Raw genomic sequence first — 22,642 nt, forward strand, 5'->3', positions numbered from 1 at the left:
TTATTTAGACAAAATACCTTTGAATTTTAGTATCAGACGTTTATCAGTTATCAGCCATAACATGAAAATAACTCATGGATTCTTGGTATTGGCCAGAATTTTAATATCAATGAGTTCCTATTTCTGAGTAAATGCTTTGACTGAACCTAAAATGTCATGTAGTCATGGCTCAAAATCTGTCAAATTGTTACCAATTTCCTATTTTGATTAAATTTAAAATTATTAATAAAGTTAAGCTGTTAAAGTCGGCATAAAATTGAAATGTATGGAATCCTCTGATTTTGGACTTCTTAAATAATTTAGTTTGCTTGAACCCCTTTTTCACAATGCAAGTTTACAGTCAGATATTATTTCATTTAGACCACAATCAAAAGATTTCCCAGGTTGAGAAATACAAGTTACTAAATGACAGCAAAACCAGCAACAAAAATTTACATAAAACTGACAAACATTCCAAAATGCAAACCTAATAATTATTCATGCCCTGGTGCATGCTGGGAATAGGGAGGGAACGTGACCAAACCACACAGCAATTTTTCCAAAGTTCTATTTTTACATGATCCAAAAATCATTTCACACAGCTTTATGTAGAATATGAAGAGCTGAACATTAATGACTATATTTTAATCAGTCGAATTTGGATAAAAATCCTATAAATTGTACCATCACTGTATCAGCAGGGGTCTAGCTTACACACACATACTTTGTTAGCAACGTGTAGAAGCTCTGTAAAAACCTGTAGACGGGAATGTCCCAGTGGACCAATAAAAGACACACACACACACACACACACACACACACACACACACACTAGTGGTGGAAATTTTCGTTCTTTCCAGAGACTCGTTCATTTTTCGTTCGTTCACCAAAATGATTCGTTCAGATTCGTTCACTAACTCGTTCAGTGACCATTTTTCCATATTACACAAATACGTCAGCATGTGCCGTTCAACTAACGTATTTACTTGTTACAAAATAAAAACCGATTTGGCTTCATTAAAAAGTGTGCCCTTCTCATTAAATGAATAAAATAAGTCTAAATAAGTGATCAAAGTCATTACTCTTTTTATCTTTTAAATTACACTCTTTTCGGATGACCAAAGCACAAGTGTTTTTTTATTTGTTTGCATACTAGGCTAGTTAACATTTAATTGTTTAGGCAGAGATTTACACGTTCAAATCTGAGATTATGTTAAACGAGGAGTTATTCTGTATGTAAAATATGAATATAAACAAGCGTGCACAGTACGGATACCTGTGCTTTGCATCCGCTTTCTGCTGATTGATGAACTAGATTGACAGAATGGCCGACCTACCCGGTCAACGAACTGGGTATAGCTACCAGTTCGTTCAATTCGTTCACGAACGGGAGATCTCTCTCTCGTTCAGACTCAAAACAGAGCCATCTCGGTCAATGATGCTATTATATTCGTTCGTTCGATCCAACCAATTACATGCCCCTTCTAAACCCGAGCTGAAATGCTATTTGCTGACGTGAGTCACGTGACGCAAATGAGATGGGATGACGTGATGCAAATAATCAATACTGCCATATTTTTTTATGTTTCACAGTTTTTAAACAAACAAAAGTGCATGACATGACTAACATAATGAAATATTTTTTTATTTAAAAGTATGTAACTGTTCAAACATAAAACAACAATAATATAAATAAATAAAACAAAATGATAAATAAAAAAATAAAACAAAGAACCAGTTGTTCGAACGACGAACGTAATAATGAGACGAGATGTATGTATGTAACAGTTCATTTGACTCTTTCAAACTCAAAGCAACTCAATGAAGGGCGTATTCGTTCACTAGATTCAACAAATCACATGCTCCGTCCTCGTATCATACTCGAAGGCTATTGGCTCGAGGTTTAGTCATTCTTTGACAGAGGAAACGGTCCAGAGCTACGCATGCGCGCAATAGCGGCGCGCTGCGGTGGAGGGAGGAGTTTCAGTGAACGAGAAATATGAGTCTCAGTCAATGGATTACGTGAACGAGAATGATTCGTTCACCTAAAAGATTCGTTCAAAAAGAACGATTCGTTCACGAACGTAACATCACTAACACACACATACACACACTACATAAAGCAGCTTGTTGTTTGGGTTTTGAAACATCAGCAGATCCTGCCCTTAGGCTTTATGATGCTGAGCCAAATGTGAGCCAGATTCTGGCGCTGTGATGTTCCAGAATTGTGTTGGTGAGCCCCTGGCAACGGTTAAATAAAGCACATTAATGTGTATGCGTGTACAAACCTCTGGCACAGACACACATGTAGACATCTCCGTCTCGCTTTAGTGGGAGTGTGAAAATACTGCCTTTAAAAGCACTTCAAACTTTGACCCACTACCACAGAAATACATACACATACATGCAACCAAATGCCTTAGGACACACATATGGACAGACACCACAGGCAAACCATTAATGTTTACACTATAGTAACTGCTCACTGCAAACCAGCCACAGATACACATACACACACACACACACACACACACACACACACACCAAAACTCTCAAGACACATGGACTCCAGCCTTTATCCTACTGGCTACTTAGACTGAGAATTATTTGCATATTCAATGAGAGGTATTAGCATATTCATCATAGCTTACAAACATATCACCTGCAAAGGGAAAAGGATTTTAGCACACATTCCTCTTGACAGCACAAGATTGAATATTCAAAAGCCATATAAAATAAGCTGCTGTGCCCAGAATAAAAATATATATAAGCAGGTCACAGGCCTCTGAATACCAAGTGAACCGAATTTTTCTAACTAAAATCATAAATTAAACAGGACTTCCTTCATGAGAAGGGCTTTCTTCATAAAGAATAACTAATTCCTGATAAATTAATTTACTAAAATATTCTACGGAGGCATCAAACTATCTGACTAATGTCCACTTGGGCTAAAGACAGATATTACTGAATTATAATTTAAGTTAAAATGCAAAGTTAAATCAACAATCTAATGGATTTAGTTCAATTTAGTTACATTTAACTAAACCCCTTAGATTGTATATCTACTGTAGATTTAGTCGACTAAAATCTGATTATATTTAGTCAACAAAAACTAAACTAAAACAATTCCGATTACTAAAATTTTACAAACTAAATGGCATTAAAGTCTAAATAAAAAAAAAATCTGAATGTATGTATATTCTGCGTAATTACATGGTGTCTTATCAGTAGTGGTGCTGACTGTATAATTGTGTTGCAGTTTTGAAAGATGTATCATTTGAATTGAATTAAATGCCTTTTAGGATGTTTTATTATTATTTAGCATGTCACATAACCCTCTTTTCAAAGTGTATGCCCCTGGCCCTTCTTAAACCATATGAACTGTCTGACATGAACACAAGCAATTCTGAGAAAACATTTCGCACTGACTGCTCCTGCTCTCAGTGCACTTACTGACACACATTCAGAGACATACAGCAATTTCTCTAAACTTCTCAACCAGAACTGCCAGAAACACACACACAAACATGAACATAGCATGCTAAAACTCAAAAATACAAACAGCCCCTCTGTGTTCAATGAGGTATAAAAGTTTTCATTTTAAAGTCCAAAAACAAACTAAGAGAAATAGAACTGTCTTCACATATCCACAACAAATACAAGTGATGGCACACAGAGATGTTCACCTACATAAGCATTCAAGCTCAGCTATCTCTACATGGACAAAAGATGAGCTTTTAGGTACACACATGCTCTCAAATACACACTTAAACAAATCTCCATTGATTCTCAGTTGACTCACTTAAACTCCAGCAGGGAAAGGTTTTAAAACCCTCTCTGCAAATATCTCTCCATCTTTAGTCTCTCTATCTTCAGTCTCTAGATACTTTTGTCCTTTTATATTTGTGTCAGGTGCTCGCACTTTCCTTTTTCCAGCTGTTCACTTCCTGACTTACTATTAAGAGCACTTTTCCCCTCTTTCTTCTCCTCTTTTTTTCTATTTCACTCTCCTCCCCGGTACCTATCTACTCCATCCCCTCAGAATATTTGGTAATGTATTCTCTCCCCTTCATTCAAATGATGTTTAATTCATCAAAGCTATTCTTCTCCTCTTGGGCTAAACCACCCTCTCTACCCAACCCCCACCACACACATGGTACGGCCCTCGGGGGATCCTGCATCTGCCCCTGCTTTCATCCTTCCGTTGGATTTCTTTTTCTCTCTTTCACTGTCTCTCATACTGCAGCGTTTGTATTACTAAGCATTGCTCATTTAACTTCAGACTGACTTCACTGCTGAGAGTAACTCCCATGGCCACACATATACACTGAAAAACAAACCGGTTAGCGGTTGTGCTGCACCACCAGTAGCCACTGTCTAGTCTCACCATCAGATGGTGCGCCCACAGATCGCTCACAGCTCCTTCACTGGCCATCTGATGCATATTGCACAGAAAACTGGCATCGTTGGATTGGCAGGATGCTGCATAATTTTCAAGTGCTTTTTTGGAAGAACTAGAATTGGATTTGGACACACCGAAGACGCTTATAGCCAGGGCTGGGTTAAAATATTGATTTTCCCATTACTCGTGATATTCCTTTGAAAGATCTCTTAGGTCTTAAAATCCCAAAATTGATTGCTCACAGCAAGACTATTCATATTTTAGCAAGTCTGTTTTTAGGTAAGTCTATTTTACCCAAATTTGCAGTCCAAATGTATGAAGGACTAGGAGTGATCATTTAGATATTAAGAAATAAGAAATTAATCATTTAAACATGAAAAGAAATTAAATGCTTTAAAATGTAGATAAATAATAAATTAATAAATCATGTTTTTGTCAAATGATTTTCTTTATCCATTTGCCAATCAAGTAAAAAAAAAGAGAAAGTTTGGCAGTTCAATCATGGGGGCAACAAACCAACTTTTGACTCAGGCTTAAGAGCAACCACTCAATTTGTAATAATTTTATACATTGTTATAAAAATGTTTTTTCATAAGAAACACAATTTAAAATTTATATCCACAGTTGGTATCCACAGAGCAGGTTTTGTTTATGGATTTTTATATCCATGTAATGTAATAATTTTATAAAAATTATTACATAAAATCCCATTTTTGTAATGTACCAAGCAAGAAGGATCCTTAAATAATTGATAGATTCCAAAAAATGATAAAAAAGAGAGACATTCAAAGAAATGTATGCAGAAATGTATCCAATCAAATCAAATTTTGAATGGAATGGGTGTGTGAATTAGAATCTAATTGAATTGGGAATCTGTAACCAGTACAACTCCTAGCATCAAATCTTTAAAAAGACATTCTGTGTTTTCTGTCTAACCACACAAGAAACATCAAATGCCAAGGGTTGTTGGGTTTGTTGGATCAGTGTGTCAACCTGTCAGTTGCCGTGTGTTGGGCAGCATCAACATGAAAGTTTTTATTTTCATCATTCTACTGTACATCCAACAGCCAACTTTAATACACATTTGAAATGTTGCCGTTTGTTTTGGCAGTGTGAACTAGCCATAAGTGGGCGATTCTTGGCCAGAACAAACTGCAAAGTGCACCAGACGCTCTTTTGCAAGTTCTTGCAAGACTTCCCATCATCTAGAAAGACACAATAACAAATCTCTTCCTGAAATACACAAGCACACTCTCACCTGTGTAATCCTCTCGGCAGATGCAGGTGTAGCCTCCCTCTCTGCGAGAGCACACTCCTCCATTCATGCAGGGGTTTGAGTAACACAGGTTAATTTCAATCTCGCAGTAATCTCCTGTAAATCCGGCAGGGCAGCGGCAGCGCAGCCCTGTGATGGGATGGATGGGCCGGAACAGCGTGGATGGGGAGGCGATAAAGGGAGCGGAGCTGTTGAAGCGGAGAACGCTGATGCACTTCATGTAGTTCTGACATGGCTCCCGTAAACACACGTTATCATCAAATGGGAGAACCTGCCGGAATACAAAATACAGCGTCAGAGAAGTGTGAGTGTTTCTGTATGTTTGTGTGTGCTCTCACCACAAAAAGTATGGAGGACTAGGAGACTGCTTTTATTTAATTCATACACTTAAAATTTTAGCCAAGCTGTGTTTTTATGAATTGAATAAATAGCGTTAAATACATCTTTTTATTTCTCCATTTTAATTTATTTAATTTTATAAGTTTATTAGAGTTATTTGGGCTCAGCAAGTTTGTTGTTGTTTTTTTTTTACAAAAAAGAGTTTTATTCAGCCAAAGTAAATACATTTGTAATATTACAAAAGATTTATTTTCAACTTTGTATTAATCAAATAATCCTGCAAGTAAACTTGTTTTTTTATATTTCAATAATATAATAATATTTCACAGTATTACAGAATTTTTATCAAATAAATGCAGCCTTGGCCAGCATAAGAGCCTTCTTTCAAAAACATCTTACAAAAAATCTTGTATCTTCACTGACCCAAAACTTTTGAATGCCAGTGTAAGTTTGATTTATTAATTTCAATTATATTTAAAAATGATTAAATTATAACGGATTGATTTATTTTATTTTAATGGCTTTCATAGTGCTTTAAAACACTTAAACCACACATTAGAATGTATGAATGCCATTGTTTTATTTAACAAATATCAAAACAATCAATATTTGACATTTCTATTAGATTTTGTATTTTCTTACTGTATCTCAAATTCAAATTCAAATTCAAATTTAAATTTTATTTGTCACATACATATACATACGTAGTACGACATGTAGTGAAATGTATTGTACGACTGTCCAACAAATTGTCCAACAAAATTAAGAAAAACCTCAAGTTTACAAAAATACAAATAGAAAAAGTACAGTAAACATATATACAGAATAAACTAGCAATAAAATAAAATAACAAATAGATATGAGAATAAAATGCTCTTCCCGAGGTAACTGAATGTGCGTCTATGTGTTTTACCTCCATATGTGCAAGGGCATTGAGTCTAGGTCTGTTGAGGTACAGCTGCTCCTCCAGAGCCTCCGATGGGAAAAACTGCCCTCCCGGCAATGCAGCGGAGAAACTAACGTTGAGCACCTTTCCTGCATCTGCATCCGGCTGCACGTTGAACACAAACACATCATCAGGAGAGACTGAAAGCACGGCTGATACCCCTTCCAGGAAGTGGGTTAGCAGCGGGGACAGGAAGTGCTCCTGGGACATGTTCTGGAGTCGCACAGTGATGCTGCTGCTGAGCATCTCCTCCGTAATGATGAGAACCCGCAACACACACTGAGCACTGATGCTGTGAATGCCATCTGAGAAACAGACAGAGACAAAGGAAGATGAAGTGAGTTAGAGAGCAATAATAAACTTGAAAACTACAAGCTTTGTCTTGTATCAGAGTATGTGTAAAAGCAGTATGTCAAATCACAAGTTAAGTGATAAGAACATGTCTGACAGTTCAGTCAAAACATCACACAGTCTGTTTTACTCTATTGCGATCTGAAACACTTTAATGTTGTAGCTGTGAGAGTTATACTCCTCCAGAGGTCCATCTCAACATGTGAACTGAGTCAGGTTGGTGTCAGTACAGCCTGTGATATCATCTACAGCTCACTGACTGTGAAATTAGCAACATGCTGCGGAGCGAATCATGTGTGTCCATCAAATCCACACATACTTCATGCTCATACACACACAAATGCACATAGTACATACAACTTAGGAAATACACACAGAAAGTGTAGAGCTGAAAAGAGAGCATGCTGGAAAGATATAGCAACAAAGGAAGAGGTTTTCTGTGATTGAACAGATATTGTGTAAGTGAATCTAATCAAAACATGCCCAGGTTACATTTCACCCCAAAATCAAAACAGGACATCAGGTTTTCTATATAGAAAATTGATTTTTAGAACTTTTTTTAAACAAGTTATTATTTTCATGATGTTGTGAATAAACACATTAGATACTGATCAGACCTTTTGCTTTGTGAGCATTAATTCTAAATGGTGATTCTCAAGATGCTTATTTGTGTAAAAATACTGTTGCACAATGAAATTTCACAGGCAAAATCTAGTAATTTCGTCCATGCGATTGAAAAAATGTGCAAGAGCAACACATTTCCTCACACAGATTTAGCATTGGATTCTCATGTAAATTTGCCACATTGACCAACATAAACCTCTTTGGTTTACAAGATACTTCTTCAAGATATGACTGTGATTCTGTCATCATTTATATGTAATTCCAAACCTGTGTGACTTACTTTCTTCTGTAAAACACAAATGAAGATATTTAGAAAAATGTTGGTAACTAACTGACTTCCATTACATAGACAAAAAATACAATGGAAGGGAAACTAAAATGGTTTGGCTACCAAGATTCTTCAAAATTCAAATGTTCTTTCTATTGTGCAAAGTTTGGGACAACATGAGCATGAGTAAATGATGACAGAATTTTTTTTTTTTGGGTGGACTATTCCTTCAATACTTCAATACAATAATTTATTTACTGAGATACATTTTTTTAATTAGCATAAATTTAAGGCAAATACTATTATGATGCATAAATTATATTGAAATAAAATGTCATTGCCAAAAAATCTGAATGGTCCTAAAACTGGCCTTGCTTTTCCTTTGAGAGGATAAAATATTTGCTTTTGGGGGTAAAATATGACCCAGACAAGTTCCTGATAAGCCTCCTGACATCCAACTGTACACATTCATATTTGTTTGGGTTTAAATATTACAGCCACTGGCTGTGAATTTGGACCATTAACCACTTTTTGGGCTGTGAGTCTGAAAATACACACCATTGCACTATCATCATTAAAGTGACCACTGAAGCATGCAGGAGTGCTGTTTCTGTTTGAAGATCTTTAATGCTCCAGTACCACTAACACCAGTCCAAGCAATTCTGAATCATGTTATTCAGTATATCCATGCTGTTTGTACAACATTGATGACATTTTCACAGCTGCCTTTCCATTTTCTAAATGATTTTCTCCTGCATACATTAAAAATGCTTTGGCTATAAAGTGCATGAAAACAGTCTTGGCAGCAAGTCACTCTAAATTCGATTTAAATTGAGTGAAAGAAAATTACACAGAGAAGAGGAAATGATTCAGCAGACAGTGAGCAGGAGAGAGAGATGGGGTGAGGGGTGAGGCTGCTGGAGGCTGGTAAGGAGGAGTCAGGGATGGGAAAGAATAAAAGCACAGAAGATAAAATGAATGGGGGATGGGAGAAAGAGAGACGTTAGATCATAATGTCATCCCCTTAAAAGTCATACCTTTCATGCTGATAAGCATTTCTTATAAAATATACCATCCATCCCCCACTTCTGTCTCTCTCTCTCTCACACACACACACACACACACACACACACAGAGAGAGAGAAACCAGATGTCATTAAGACTCAACTACACCTGCCATTTTATTCCATTCGCTGTAAAAAAATGACGGCGACAATGATTCAGGTGTTGCAGGACGGTATATTGGTGCTTGTACAGTATATTTTATAACTTATAACCATATAATTTATGCTGTATTCTTTATATATTTAAACTATACCAAAATCTCCTTTCACCTTAAAATATTCTAATAATCACCATAATAATAAAGGTGGAAAAATAGAAAACCATATGATTTTCATCTTAAGTGGCCTGTCCATAAAACAAGGACAGTGCTCAAATATTGTTCAAATACATGGACAATAATGTATAGATGGTGCACAAAGTCATGCATACAAAGACAAAACACCATCAGAGTAACAGACATAACACTAAAATAATGTATTAATTAAATAACATCCAATTTAACACAAAATACTGGAATGTACGTTACTGACAGAAGAAATGAGAAGAAACAAAACTATTTAAAAAAAAATAATTATATGTAATGCGTCACACAGGGATTTCTGCATGTTCTTTTTTGCTTGTTTGTTTGTTTGTTTTTTATTGTAAATTATGGTAGTTTATCATTTTACTGGAAAAAACATACATTTAACTGTATATATCACAGTAAAATTACACATAATGTAATGTTAAAGATTTTAGAGTAACTTACTTTGAACTAATAAACAGGTATTTGCAGGTATTTAGCATTTATGTAATATAATATTTTTCACATTACCCTTTTAGTCTATTTCTTTGGCACATCGCACATTTTATTTAGCTGTCCAGTTATCAAAATCTGTGTGGAAAAGCTGCATGACGCACTGGACAACACGGGCGAATGCATTTACAGTACATTATAGTGAAGTGCAGACCAGTACTGATTTTAGTGTGAAAAAACAGCAGTCATAACTTTTATTTTAGACAGTACAGTTTCATTAATAATGAGTATACATTTATTTAATTTTAGACACAAAACAGTGTTTTATTTGACTTAAAACACAGGCGTTTCATTCTTGAATGAATCCGAGTCTTTGAATGAATCGTTTGAGTGAGTGGTCCTGAACAAATCAGCATTTTGAACAAATCGGTTGAATTGATGACTCTATGACTCATTCATCAACACAATGACTTGTTGCCACCTACTGGCGATGTAACCTTCATAATTCAAGTATCCAATTGTTTCATTTTGTCACTCATTTCCAGTGTTGGGGAAAGTTACTTTTAAAAGTAATGCATTACAATATTGTGTTACTCCCTAAAAAGTAACATTGCAATTTTTTATGGAAAGTAATGCATTACATTACTTTTGTGTTACTTTTGCGTTACTTTTTAAATATGAGCAGGGCTTGATTGTTTTTAATACAAGAAGTTCTAATTATAGCAAATGTAAAAGCCCTTTCACACCAAAAAGTGTAATGAATAAACCTCAGGCTGAAGGAAGAGTAAATTCACGTCTGTAAAGTAGAAAGCAGGAGAAGAAGGTTTAACATTCTTCGGCAATAAAAAAACAATGAAGCACAATTGTTAGTTCATCTAAAGTCATTTTTGCTTATTAGTATGGTTGAACTGGATCATCAAAGGTCAGCTGCAAAGACACTGGTTAATAAAATGGGATTAGATACATTTGTGTTGTTTAACATATTTAATTATTGCAGTTTGCGTCATATTCTGAGTTTGCATTTCACTGTTTTAATTCATTTTGATGAATACTAAATCTGATTTTTTGCGAGTGAGATGAATTAATGCACATTCACATTTACTTTTTTGAAAAAGTAACTCAGATATTTTCTTGTAAATTAAAAAGTAATGCGTTACTTTACTAGTTACTTGAAAAAAGTAATATTATTACGTAACTCGCGTTACTTGTAATGCGTTACCCCCAACACTGCTCATTTCCTATTTCTGTAGGCTATTCAAAATGTTTTTGTTTAAAACATTAATCTCATTCCATAATGCAATTGCTGTGTTAAAGTATTTACTGGCGTCTGAGCAGAATTATTTGTGTAAATACATCTAAATTCAACTTAAGATGCAGCTTCTGTGCCACAGTGCAAAGATGCCTTTTGTTGGTACCGATTTAATTGGTAACACCCGGTTTCACAGACAAGGCTTAAGCCTAGTCCTAGACTAAAATGTAAGTCTGATCTGTTTCAAATGAAAGAAACTTGCACTGACTGACCTTAAATAATATCAGTGCATTTGGTTTGTCTTAAGATGCACTCCAGTAATGTTTTTTTCTAAGGCACGATTATAAAAATTACTTAAAGCCTAATCCTGGCTTAGGCTAAGCCCTGTCTATGAAACCGGGCCATAATGTCATATTTTTCAAATATTGACTAAATTCAGGAATTTAATATGAAAGGTGACAGACATATTTTATAAAGTTAGAAAAAGGCCCTTTTCTATAAAAATAGCATGTACTATATACATGTGTAACATGTCATCGGATAATGAAAAAAAAAATGGTAAGATAGCTTTATATTCACACTAAAATCGATATTGGTCTGCGCTTCGCTATAATGTAAATGTCACACAGCTTTGCCACACAGATTTTGATAACTCGACAGCTAAATAAAATGTGCGGTGCGCCAAAGAAATAGACAAAAAGGTACATACATATTTCTGCAATAAGCACTTAATATTTGCCATATAAAATCTATGCCTACACAGAAGTAATCCCTGTCTAGGCACTGCCCCAGTATGGTTTGTGTCAAGCCATTTGTTAGTCTGGGCTGCATTTCCCAAAAGCATCGTAAGCTTAAGTTGATCGTAGCTCCATTGGTTTCAATGGGCCTACGATGTACTTAAGCTTACGATGCTTTTGGGAAACGCAGCCCAGGTTGTTTGATGAGAGGGAGATGAATGCAAGAGTTGCAATAAACGCTTTAACAGCAGAGGACTCTTATTCTGTTGCACAAAACTGAAGACGGCATGATCACGGCGCCATTTGATCCTTGCTTGACCAATCAGTGGAAAGGGGCGTTTCATTTCCGCCCACACGTGGAAATCGAACATTTATCAATTTTCTACCCCTGAATGCAAAAACGGAAAATCAGGTGATTTCTTGTTTTTTTCTTTTTTTTTTGAAAAGCGAAAAACAAAAATGTTGCCGTTTTCTCATGTTTCTGTTTTCAATTTTAAATAAAAAAAACGAATGAACGCAACATACACGGACCCAATACTGGTCTAAATAATTAATTCACAAATTGATGTGATTCAGTACTCAAGTTAATTTTGCTAACTAAATAATGTTTGTTGCAACAGTTAATAGCTAGCTCACTGGAGGATCAATAGCTAGTGATTAAACAAGTAAATTTTAGTCCGTATATAACAAAGTTTGAAGTGAATTGGACAGAATTTCCTTTTTGGGTGAACTGTCCTTTAAAAAACATATAATCCTGATTGGCTCACCATACCAAACACTGTTTGCATGTACTGCTTGTAAATGACAGTTTAGCTCAAAATATTGAAACGGTTTTCCACTGTACTGAAGTGTTTGACTCAAGTTGTGCTGTAATAACAGGAGAAATAAAGTCAAGCATAACATGTGAGCGTCTACAAGAGGACGACAGCCGCGGCTTGAAGTTTTTAATGTCACGGGATGTCTCAGTGTCTAAGGAGATTATATCCTCTTTGATGAAATGCCACCCTGTGTGTGCGAAAGAGAGTGAGAAAGAGAGAGAGAGAGAGAGAGAGTGTAATGGAAAGAGCGAAAGGGGTTAGAGGAGGAAGGGTGGATGATCGAGGCACAGAAGCAGGAGTGTTTACATAGATGCCAGAAAGATGAAGGCAATATCAAGCAGACAAGAGATCCGGGAAAGTGTGTTTGTGGGAAAGACTGAAATGAGGTAAAGACGGATAGAAAGAAGGGGTGGGGGGGAAAGGAGATACAGGAGAAGTGGGGGAAGGGTGCGAGGAGGCAGCTGGTTTGATTACAAGATTATAAGGCAGTGACTCCCTATTGACCTCCCAAAACAGTCCCTGCTTCTCTCTAACACACCACAAAGCCATTAAACTATGGAAGCAAATCAACAATAGCTTTATAATTTTCTGTCATATTCCAATAATCACTGAGGCCTAACAAATAATAGCAAGTTATTACAGCTAATGACAAGTAAATGATCTTAATTACTATAAACAGCCACAACTAGTGCAGGGACAACACACTGTGGTTACTCAACATCTAAATAAAAAAAACAAAAAACATTGATTTAAATGATTAATGTAGCTTTCAGCAGAAAATATTATTAGTCATGCTGATTAAATCAACAGATTCAGGCTCCCACAGAGGATAAGTCAAATCACCAGTGTGTGTGTGTGTGTGTGTGTGTGTGTGTGTGTGTGTGTGTGTGTGTGTGTGTTTCTTTGTTGCTTGTTTAATATTTGTGTCTATGATGGCTGACATTAGTGGAAAGAGTGCAATATGAAAAATTAGGACAACATGACAGATATTTGTAACATTATGAAAGATTTCTGTTAGGAGCACAGCTATTTTCAACATAATAAATCATATCATTGTTTCTTGTCAGCATATCAGCATATTCGAATGATTTGTGATGACATGTGACAGGAGTAATGGCTGCTAAAAATTATAATTTGCATGACAGGAATAAATGTGGAATTTAAACATTAAATTAGAAAACAATTATTTTAAACTCAAATCATATTTCACAATATTACTGGTTTTATATTTTACTTCAAAATATCCTTTAAATTTATTTAATAAACCAAGATATTGAGGTTTGTTTTAGAGAACATATTCTGAATTGTACTTATTTTATAATGGCAATTGTTTGTGCTTGTTTTAGGTATAAATCTATAAAAATGTATGAAATGTATGCTTAAAACAAGCAATAAATAAATAAATGAAAACAACATTTCCTAATATATTATTTTCTTTTACATTGATATTTTAAGTATCTCGTTTATTAAGATTTTTCATTATTTTACTGGGAAACAGGTTCAAAATACTTATGAAGATGATTTGTAAGTGCAGGCACAAATACAAATAGACCCATGGCATATACATATATACAGTCTTTAATTAAAAAGCATATTTAAAGCTGTGTGGTAGGTTTCAAACAGGGCAATTTTCCATTTCTTTCATCTGAAATAATTTTCCTTTCAGCCATTCAAAGCCAATACCAAACTCAGCGAGTTTTTCCTCTTTCTATTCCTCCTGTTCAATCACTCGCCTGTCATTCACCACCCTCCATTTCTCTTTTCCCCTTGAATGTTTTATTATCTTCTCTTTCTCAATCTGTTTTCTTCTTTTTCTTCCTCTACACATTCCCTAAGCCTATCCTTTCTTCATTGTATCTCTTTCTATTCCTCTCTCAGACCCTTTTAATCTTTTATAATCCAGCTCACCCACTCTAAAGTTAACTTTATTTTAGGGTTGTTTTGGAGAGGGGGATTGTTAGAAAAAAACTGTGTTTGAAGCAGTTCTTGCTGGGGTCGCAGGAAAACATGCAAATAGCTTCTACCTGCTCACAAAAACATGAAATAAACAAATAGGTCCCTAGAGTTTAGGTTTTTCAAATTTCTCAACCTGACACAACAAACCTGATACATACACATGCTCACAAATTCCACAACAGCAGCTCACACATTTAACACCCTTGTAAACATTGAAATTACAAATCTAGCATGACCAAAATAGACCCCAGGTCTCAAGGGCCTCTGCTTGTTTGTTTTTGCACACAAAAACAGAGTGAAATGCTTAGATGTATTTGCCCTTCATAGCTGAAATTAGTCACCTGGAAATATATTTCTACCCCCATCAGCCAAGAGGCACTCAACTACAGACATTTGCACACACACGCACAAAAACACATGTATATAAAGACACAAACTTAATATATGCTCAAACAAACCCAGATGTAGGCATAAACATAGTGGATGCCTGCATGAACGCATATTAAACCATCTGATTACCCAAACACACACACAAAATCTTGGGTACTGGTTTGACAGCTGATAACTGTGCTTTGTTTGTTTCCAAAGCCAGGCTTCCCCTAAGGACGTCCTATTACACTCAAAGTAAAGTAGAACAGTGAGAGAGAGAGAGAGATAGAGAGAGAGAGAGAGAGAGAGAGAGAGAGAATGCAATAGAAAGCATGCAAGATAAGAGGTCTGTCTGTAATCCTCTATTAAACTACATTTACCAGTATGTACAGACAATTTAATTCTGGTATACATCCATTATTTCTGAGCCAATACGACCAATACGATTTTGACTACACCTAAAATGTGTATTTGTACATCACATCATAGAGGGAATAGCAAAATGAACTAATCACATAAATATATGCACATCTGCCTTGCTTGGAGAATAACAAGATAAAAGCCACATTGAGTTCCAAACTATGTCATCTCATCTTACAGACAATGAACTGTGCTCATTAGAAAACTGTAACTGCTGTTTCTCCAGGTGAAGCAGAATACAAAGGAATTATTTAATAGGAAATTCCTTCAATTTAACCTTCCATTTCCCTCGGGACATCAAAACTTAATGATTAAATTGTACAGTGTAGAAAAAAGCTGCTCAGCTTATTTAGAAAAACATATTTAACGATTTAACCCAAAAAAAAATATGTTTTGTAAGAGGAAAATAGTTAGAGAAAGAGATAGACAGAAGGCAGGGAGGCAAAAGGAATGAGAAATAAAGAGTAAAGGGGGGATGGAAACGGAAGTGTGCTTTCCTCAGAGGGGAGAGAGAGAGAATTTTACCAGAGGGTAACTGAGCTGTCTAACACTGCAGTCTTACAAACTCCTCAACCTATATGCCTTACACACACATACACACACAAACTGCCAGATAAGGTAAAAAACACAGAACAAAATCAGCAATATTGTTCAAGTCAAGCAGGATTTTTTTCTAAGTGATAAATAAACACAAAGCAGCCACAAAACCCCACACATTATGTTAAATTCACCATTTTAGTCACCTTGTCTGTAAATAACAAATCACCATTTATAACCTTTCAAACGCCACAATTATCTACACTTCCCAGCAATGCAATCAACATCATCATCCATTGTGGCCAAGCAATGCTTTCCTCAGCACTTACAGTCTCTCAAGTTACCACTGAGACTCATGTTACAGTACCTGCTAATGCCAGTAGAGATCATTCCAGCATAAAGTAATTTACATTGATCGCTAAATGTCTTTACAGAGAAAAATGCATGTCAAGGGTCAGCTTTCTCTCAAGATATCTTCTATTCTTTCTATTTTTCCTTTAACATGCACTCTCTACACTGACACATTGCCATCAGCAATATTTCATAATAGAGCACTGTAGAAAAGAGTTAGCAAAACCAATTTGACCTGATTTCATTTCATCCGTATGACCTTAATAGCCCTTGCCTCATTTCCCCATTTCTTCTTCCCTCCCCCTCTCCCTCACATCTTTTCCTCCCCTCTCGGTCTTACCAGTGACGGTGACAAGCATCGGGGCCACCAGTGGTCGGTTGTTGTCCAGTTTCCGGCTGAGGCGGATCTCCCCACTCGTGTGGTTCAACAGCAGCAAGTGTAGCTCATTCCCACGGTCTATGGTGTAGTAGAGACGATCAGAAACATCTGGGTCATGGGCTGGAACTCGTCCAATAACCCCACTTGGGAAGGTGTTGGATCGATTGGATACAAAGTTGTTAAAGATGATTTGAAAGTCTTGCATTTGGGGCCCATTATCATTCTGGTCAACCAGTCGGATGCGCACTGTAGCACGACTGACTAGTGGAGCCGATGTGGCCTGGACAACAATTACATACTCATTCCGTGTTTCGTAATCAAGGTCAATTAAAGAAGTGAGTTCTCCTGAAAAAATGTCCATTTGGAAAATTTCTGGAATATTTCCTTCCACAATCTGATACATAATCTGAGCGTTTGGGCCCTCATCTGGATCAGTCGCTGTAATTTGAGCTACGACTGACCCAACGGCACTGTTCTCCTTCACTAGGACCTCAAAATCATCAGCAGGAAACACTGGAGCATTGTCATTAACATCCATGACACTAACTTGAATGTGTACAGGTGTACGCTGAGGTGGAACACCACGATCCACAGCAAATGCAGTCAGCTCGTAGAAGGGAACACTTTCACGGTCAAGTCTCCTGACAGTCCGGACTATTCCCGAGGTAGGTTCTATGGTGAAATCACCATCACCATCCTCTCCATTTTGGAATGTATACTGGACACGGCCATTGGCATGAGCATCACGGTCAGTAGCGGAGATTTGTAGCACACTCGTGAAAGGTGGAGCATCCTCACTGACTCCACCCTGATATCTGGGGCTCAAGAACTGAGGTGCGTTGTCATTAACATCATTAACATTGACCTCCACATAAGTGGTGTCAGATTTTTGAGGGATTCCATTGTCACGAGCAGTGATGGCAAGCGTATAAGTCATTTGGTCTTCGTAGTCTAGTTCGGCTTGAAGTGTGATTGCTCCGCTTGCAGGATCGATGCGGAACTGTGGAATATTGTCCTCCAGGTAATAAGTGATGCGGGCGTTTTCTCCAACATCATCATCTGTTGCACTGATGACCACCACGGTGCTACCAGGAGGCCGGTCCTCATTCACACTTACTGAATAATGAGCGCTCTGGAACACGGGACGGTGTGTGTTGGCATCTGTGATGTTGATGTGCACCTGACAGGTATCGTGGAGAGTTCTGTCAGAGGCAGTGACTGTTAGCACATAGCGACGCTCCTGTTTGTAGTCCAAAGGCAGTGCTAGGGAGACAAGACCTGCTCCACCAGCTGTGCTAATGGCAAAGCGATTACGTGTGTTTCCACCAGTGATCTGATACGTGACGGCACTATTTACATCACGGTCAACTGCAGTTACGATGACCACACTTGTTCCAACAGCTGCATCTTCATTTAGTCTGACGTAATACTCTTTTTGTAGAAACTCTGGTCGGTTATCATTAACATCCATAACTGTGATTGTAACACTAGCTGTGGCGGAAAGAGGTGGGGCGCCATAATCTCGTGCTTCAACACCAAAGAAGTAATGCTCTACCGATTCACGGTCAAGTTCTGAGCGCACTGTGACCCAGCCAGTGGCAGCGTTGATAACAAATGGTGTATCCATGTCGGTTCCCGTTAAACAGTATTCCAGGCGTGCATTGTCACCATTATCTGTATCAATAGCTTGTATGTGAAGAATGGAGTGACCGATAGGAGCGCTCTCCAGCACTGTGGCCTGGAAAGGTGTGGATACAAAGATTGGTGGGTTATCGTTCACATCAGTGACCTGCACACTCACAATTCCAGTGTTGTTGGAGAGAGGTGGACGGCCGTTGTCCTGAGCCCGCAACCGTAACGTGTACTCCCGTTCCGTCTCATAGTCCAGTGGTGCTACCACCTGGATTTCTCCAGTAACACTGTCAATTGCAAACTGTCCTCGGCTGTTCCCGCTGATTATGTTGTAGTGCACAGCAGCATTCCCATCTTTATCCTGGTCCGAGGCACTAACTCTGAGGATTTCAGAGTGTGGTCGGACGTCTTCTCTAACTGCAACCACATACCGCTTTTGACTGAACTGTGGAACATTGTCATTCTCATCCAACACAGTGATATGGACGCTAACAGTAGCTGACCGTGGGCCTGGCTCTCTTCCCTGGTCGCTTGCTTCCACCAACAATGTATAACGTTCATTCGCTTCTCTGTCAACAATACCTCGGGTTGTGATCAAACCTGATCGAGGATCGATCTCAAACGCAGCGCGTGCAACAGCCGCACTTTCTCCAATAAATCTGTAGCGTATGTTAGCATTTGCTGGCGAGTCGAGATCTGTTGCTCGCAGCTGCAGGATAGGATATCCCTCTTCCACGTTCTCTCGAATGGTCTCACGGTATTCTGTTTGCTCAAACACGGGAGAGTGATCATTACGATCAGCCACATTGATGGTCACCATAGTTGTTCCAGAAAGCCGTGGTGAGCCATGGTCTGTGGCAGTAATTCGGAAATAGTGCAGGTCCATGTGTTCTCGATCCAGAATGTGTGTGGTGGTGAGAAGGCCAGTAATTGGGTCAATCTGGAAGTAATCCATGGACCTGCTGTTCATTAAAGGGGCCATGCTGTAACTGAGTCTGCCTGCCTCACCAGCATCAGGGTCCTCAGCTGTCATAGTTATGACTGAGGTACCAGGAGGCTGGTTCTCAGCAACCTGAACCTGGTAGTTATACTGGGGGAAATGGGGGTGCCTATTAGCAGCTCTGCGGGAGCGCCCAACAGGAGGGACACCTGTCTGCTCTTCGTTGTACTCTTGCTCTTCTCCTCTCTGAACTTCATCGCTCTCTCTTGCTTTTTGTTTCTCACCGTACAGAGCTTTTTGCATGTTTCCCACCCAATCTAGACTTTGTTTAAGCTCATTCTGTTCAGTCCACATTCCCTCTTTGTTTTCATCGCTTTTTCTGTCTGTCTGAGAGGTGCCATTGCCTTGACCTTTTTCTTTTTCTTTCAGTAAATTTGTCTCTTCTAACACTACCTCTTCCTTTGTGTCTTCTGCAATCACCCACTCCATACTTTCCTCCCTTTCTCCCTCTACAGGCTGTCTGTCACCCTCCCCCGTTCCCTCCCCTTTCACCCTGCCCTCTATCTGTCCCTCCCTCCTACCGCACTCAGTCGCGGCTTCCAGCTGCTCCTCTTGCTGACTGACACTCTCAGCTTGTAATGACGCCCGTTTACCGGATTTTAATTGCGGCCGCGTGGCTCTGCACTCTGCACGCGTACTGGAGCAAGGATTACGTGCGCTTTCCCCTCTTATAAAGCCGCGCTCTTCGCTGTCAGGAACATTTTGGGTTTCATTTGCATTTTGATCATCAGAACTGCTGTTGTTGTGGTGGTTATTATTACGATTCTTGGCGCAGTTGTTGTTATTGTTACTGTTCCAAAACCTCAGCAACAAACTTTGAGTAAAGTCATTCGAGTGGGCGAGCTCATGCACAGGGATCGGCGCTGTCCACTGAACGGGTGCTGAATCTTCTCGCTTGTGAATGTATGAGTCACGAAAACGTTTAGGAAAGTTAAGGTCGACTAAGAGGTAGATATGTGATGCATTATGACCCTTGGGAGAGCCAGTAGCAGATGAGTCAGAGTAGTGTACATCGCCGATATACAACTGAGCAGCGCTGATTCCAGTTGATCCATTATAATGAGCCTTTCTGTCATCAAAGCGAGTCTCAGTCCTGACCCAGACAGCCTGTGGCATTAAATCCCGAGCATCACTCCGTTTGAGCACACTAGAAGACTTTAGTGAACTATTCCGATAAGACTTTGCATGCACAAATTCTACTTCTGAGTTATTATTTGAAGATGTGGTATTTTTATTTTCTCTTGCCTGCCTTCCACAAACAGCGTAGCGCCTCAGAGAGATGTTGAACCGGTGCCAGTTACTGCTGTGCCAGTCTGGATGCCTTTCAGAACAACCTGTGATCCGGTGTGACTCGAGACAGCTGCTTGCTTCGCTTCCAAGCCCTAGAGAGAGCTGCCACGCGCACGGTCCCGAGCACCCGCGGGTATTTCTAATGCCTGACCCGTCCCAGCCCTCTCTGGTGAGATTGATAACATTCAGGGGGCCTGAGAGGGGATGGTCCTTTGCCGCTTTGCACAATTTATTGGCGTCCGAAAACACATTAGAATAAGAAATAGCTTTTAATAACAGCCGAGTTGGTGTCTTGGCAGCGACAAACTCCCGTTTTGGGTGACATGGGCAGAGGTTCGGCCTGGATTGGCTGTCCACGGTTCTACAGCTATCCGGCACGTTTTGTGCAATGACCCTGTCTGTGTCGAGGCGCGTCTGTGGCCGCGAGCGTGTTCTAGTCCTTTGTATAGTCCTCTTTTTGCCATACTGAACCGGAGAGGCGAGAACACGAGAAACAACGCCCTTCTCTCCACTGCCACCGTTACTCCAAACAGGCTGGTGATGACAGCGTCCGGTGTGCGCCGCCGGTTCTGATATCCATGCACTAGAATTCCGGTAATCCGGACTCAACGGAGATGAGGGGGTTCCCACTGCACAGGACCGTAAGCATTGCGATTCCCGTTCACGCGACAGTAGCGTCCATGCTGGGTGGATCTTCCAATCGCCCCCAGCCAAAGCCGCCGTAACCGTTCCGCCGGGCAGGCTGGTGATTTGAGCGTCCCCGGGGGCTGGGTGGGTGCACAGGGAGCGGCAGAACGGCCCCGCTGCACTCCTCGGGATAACAGTGAACAAAGAGCCGAGGAGAAGGAGAAACAACAGCGGCGAAAGCGAGCCCAAGTCCAGTAGCAGTGCAGCCATTAGTCTGGTGAAATCCTTTCCCTCACTCCCTTTTCTCCCCTCTCTCTGAACCGAAGTGTCTCTCTTTCTCTCTCCAAACGCCGGCTAAGTGGCCAGCTCATCCACCACCGCCCGACTCCTTCCGCCGTGCTCCCCGGACGCTCGTAGATCCCGGGAAGCTCGCATCTACTCTCGGCGTTTGGTAGAGCTCCGGCTAGCAGCGGCACGAGCGCAGCATCTCTCATTCACATCCAACATGGCTCACAGCGAACCCGGTGCTACCCTCACTCCTCCCCCTCTCGCTTCTTTCTTTCTCTCCTCTCTCACTCTCTCTCTCTCTGAGACGGGAATGGTTCGTTCCAGTGTGCGCAAGGCTGTTTCCTCACTCAGGTGACGCCATGTCCACCGCTGGAGAGGTAGCCTACAACCTATCAATATCAAAGTGAAACCAATAGCATTAATTAAACATGGAACATGGAAATGGAACAGAATTTATATCTGATAAATATTCAATACATTTCATTCAAATGATGTTAATACGTTTTATTATCTAGTATCTGCATAGCTTCGTATCTTAAAATATTGGCTATTGATATCTTCCATAACAACACCTGTAACAGAAGGCCACATGGTATCTAAGTTTATCATTAGTGACTTTTACATGAACAGTGACTAAGATAAAATAATAAAACAGCATCACATATATGGAACCAATATACTCTGTAATAATGCTGTTAAGTATTACAATTTAACTAAGCATTTTTACAATTTATTTTATTCTGTTCTAAATATAATATATAAAAAAATTAACAAACAAATGTCAAGCACAGCATATTTTTGTTGTGCGAAACCCAGTGGGGGTTTGGGGGAGGATGGTGTTTTTTTGTGTAGCTGTAACAATCAGTTCCACCTGTGACTTCAGCTCTTATTCACTGAACGATTTCCTGAGGTGTTTTTTATATATTGTTTTATTCAGTGCATTGAATTCATATCACATTTTCTTTCTTCTGCCAGTTTTACCTCCCACTCGGTAGACACGGTC

At 39.0% G+C, this 22,642-nt stretch overlaps 1 protein-coding gene across 1 annotated transcript in view; it reads right to left on the bottom strand.

Annotated features, from left to right (window-relative positions):
* LOC306847785 (cadherin EGF LAG seven-pass G-type receptor 3-like) overlaps window positions 1-21,660 on the bottom strand; it is a gene marked incomplete at its 3' end in the record, with an annotated part of 45,746 nt that extends 24,086 nt beyond the window's left edge. The window contains exons 1-3 of the mRNA XM_079381935.1: window positions 16,764-21,660; window positions 6,910-7,247; window positions 5,640-5,928 (exon numbers count right to left, since the gene is read on the bottom strand). Coding sequence (XP_079238061.1) covers window positions 5,640-5,928; window positions 6,910-7,247; window positions 16,764-21,621 — 5,485 coding nt within the window. The 5' untranslated portion in view covers window positions 21,622-21,660. The remainder of the gene's footprint in view (window positions 1-5,639; window positions 5,929-6,909; window positions 7,248-16,763) is intronic.
* Between the last annotated feature and the right edge of the window lie 982 nt (window positions 21,661-22,642).

The sequence above is a fragment of the Barbus barbus genome, assembly GCF_936440315.1.
Source record: "Barbus barbus genome assembly, chromosome: 28".
Taxonomy (NCBI): Eukaryota; Metazoa; Chordata; class Actinopteri; order Cypriniformes; family Cyprinidae; genus Barbus; species Barbus barbus.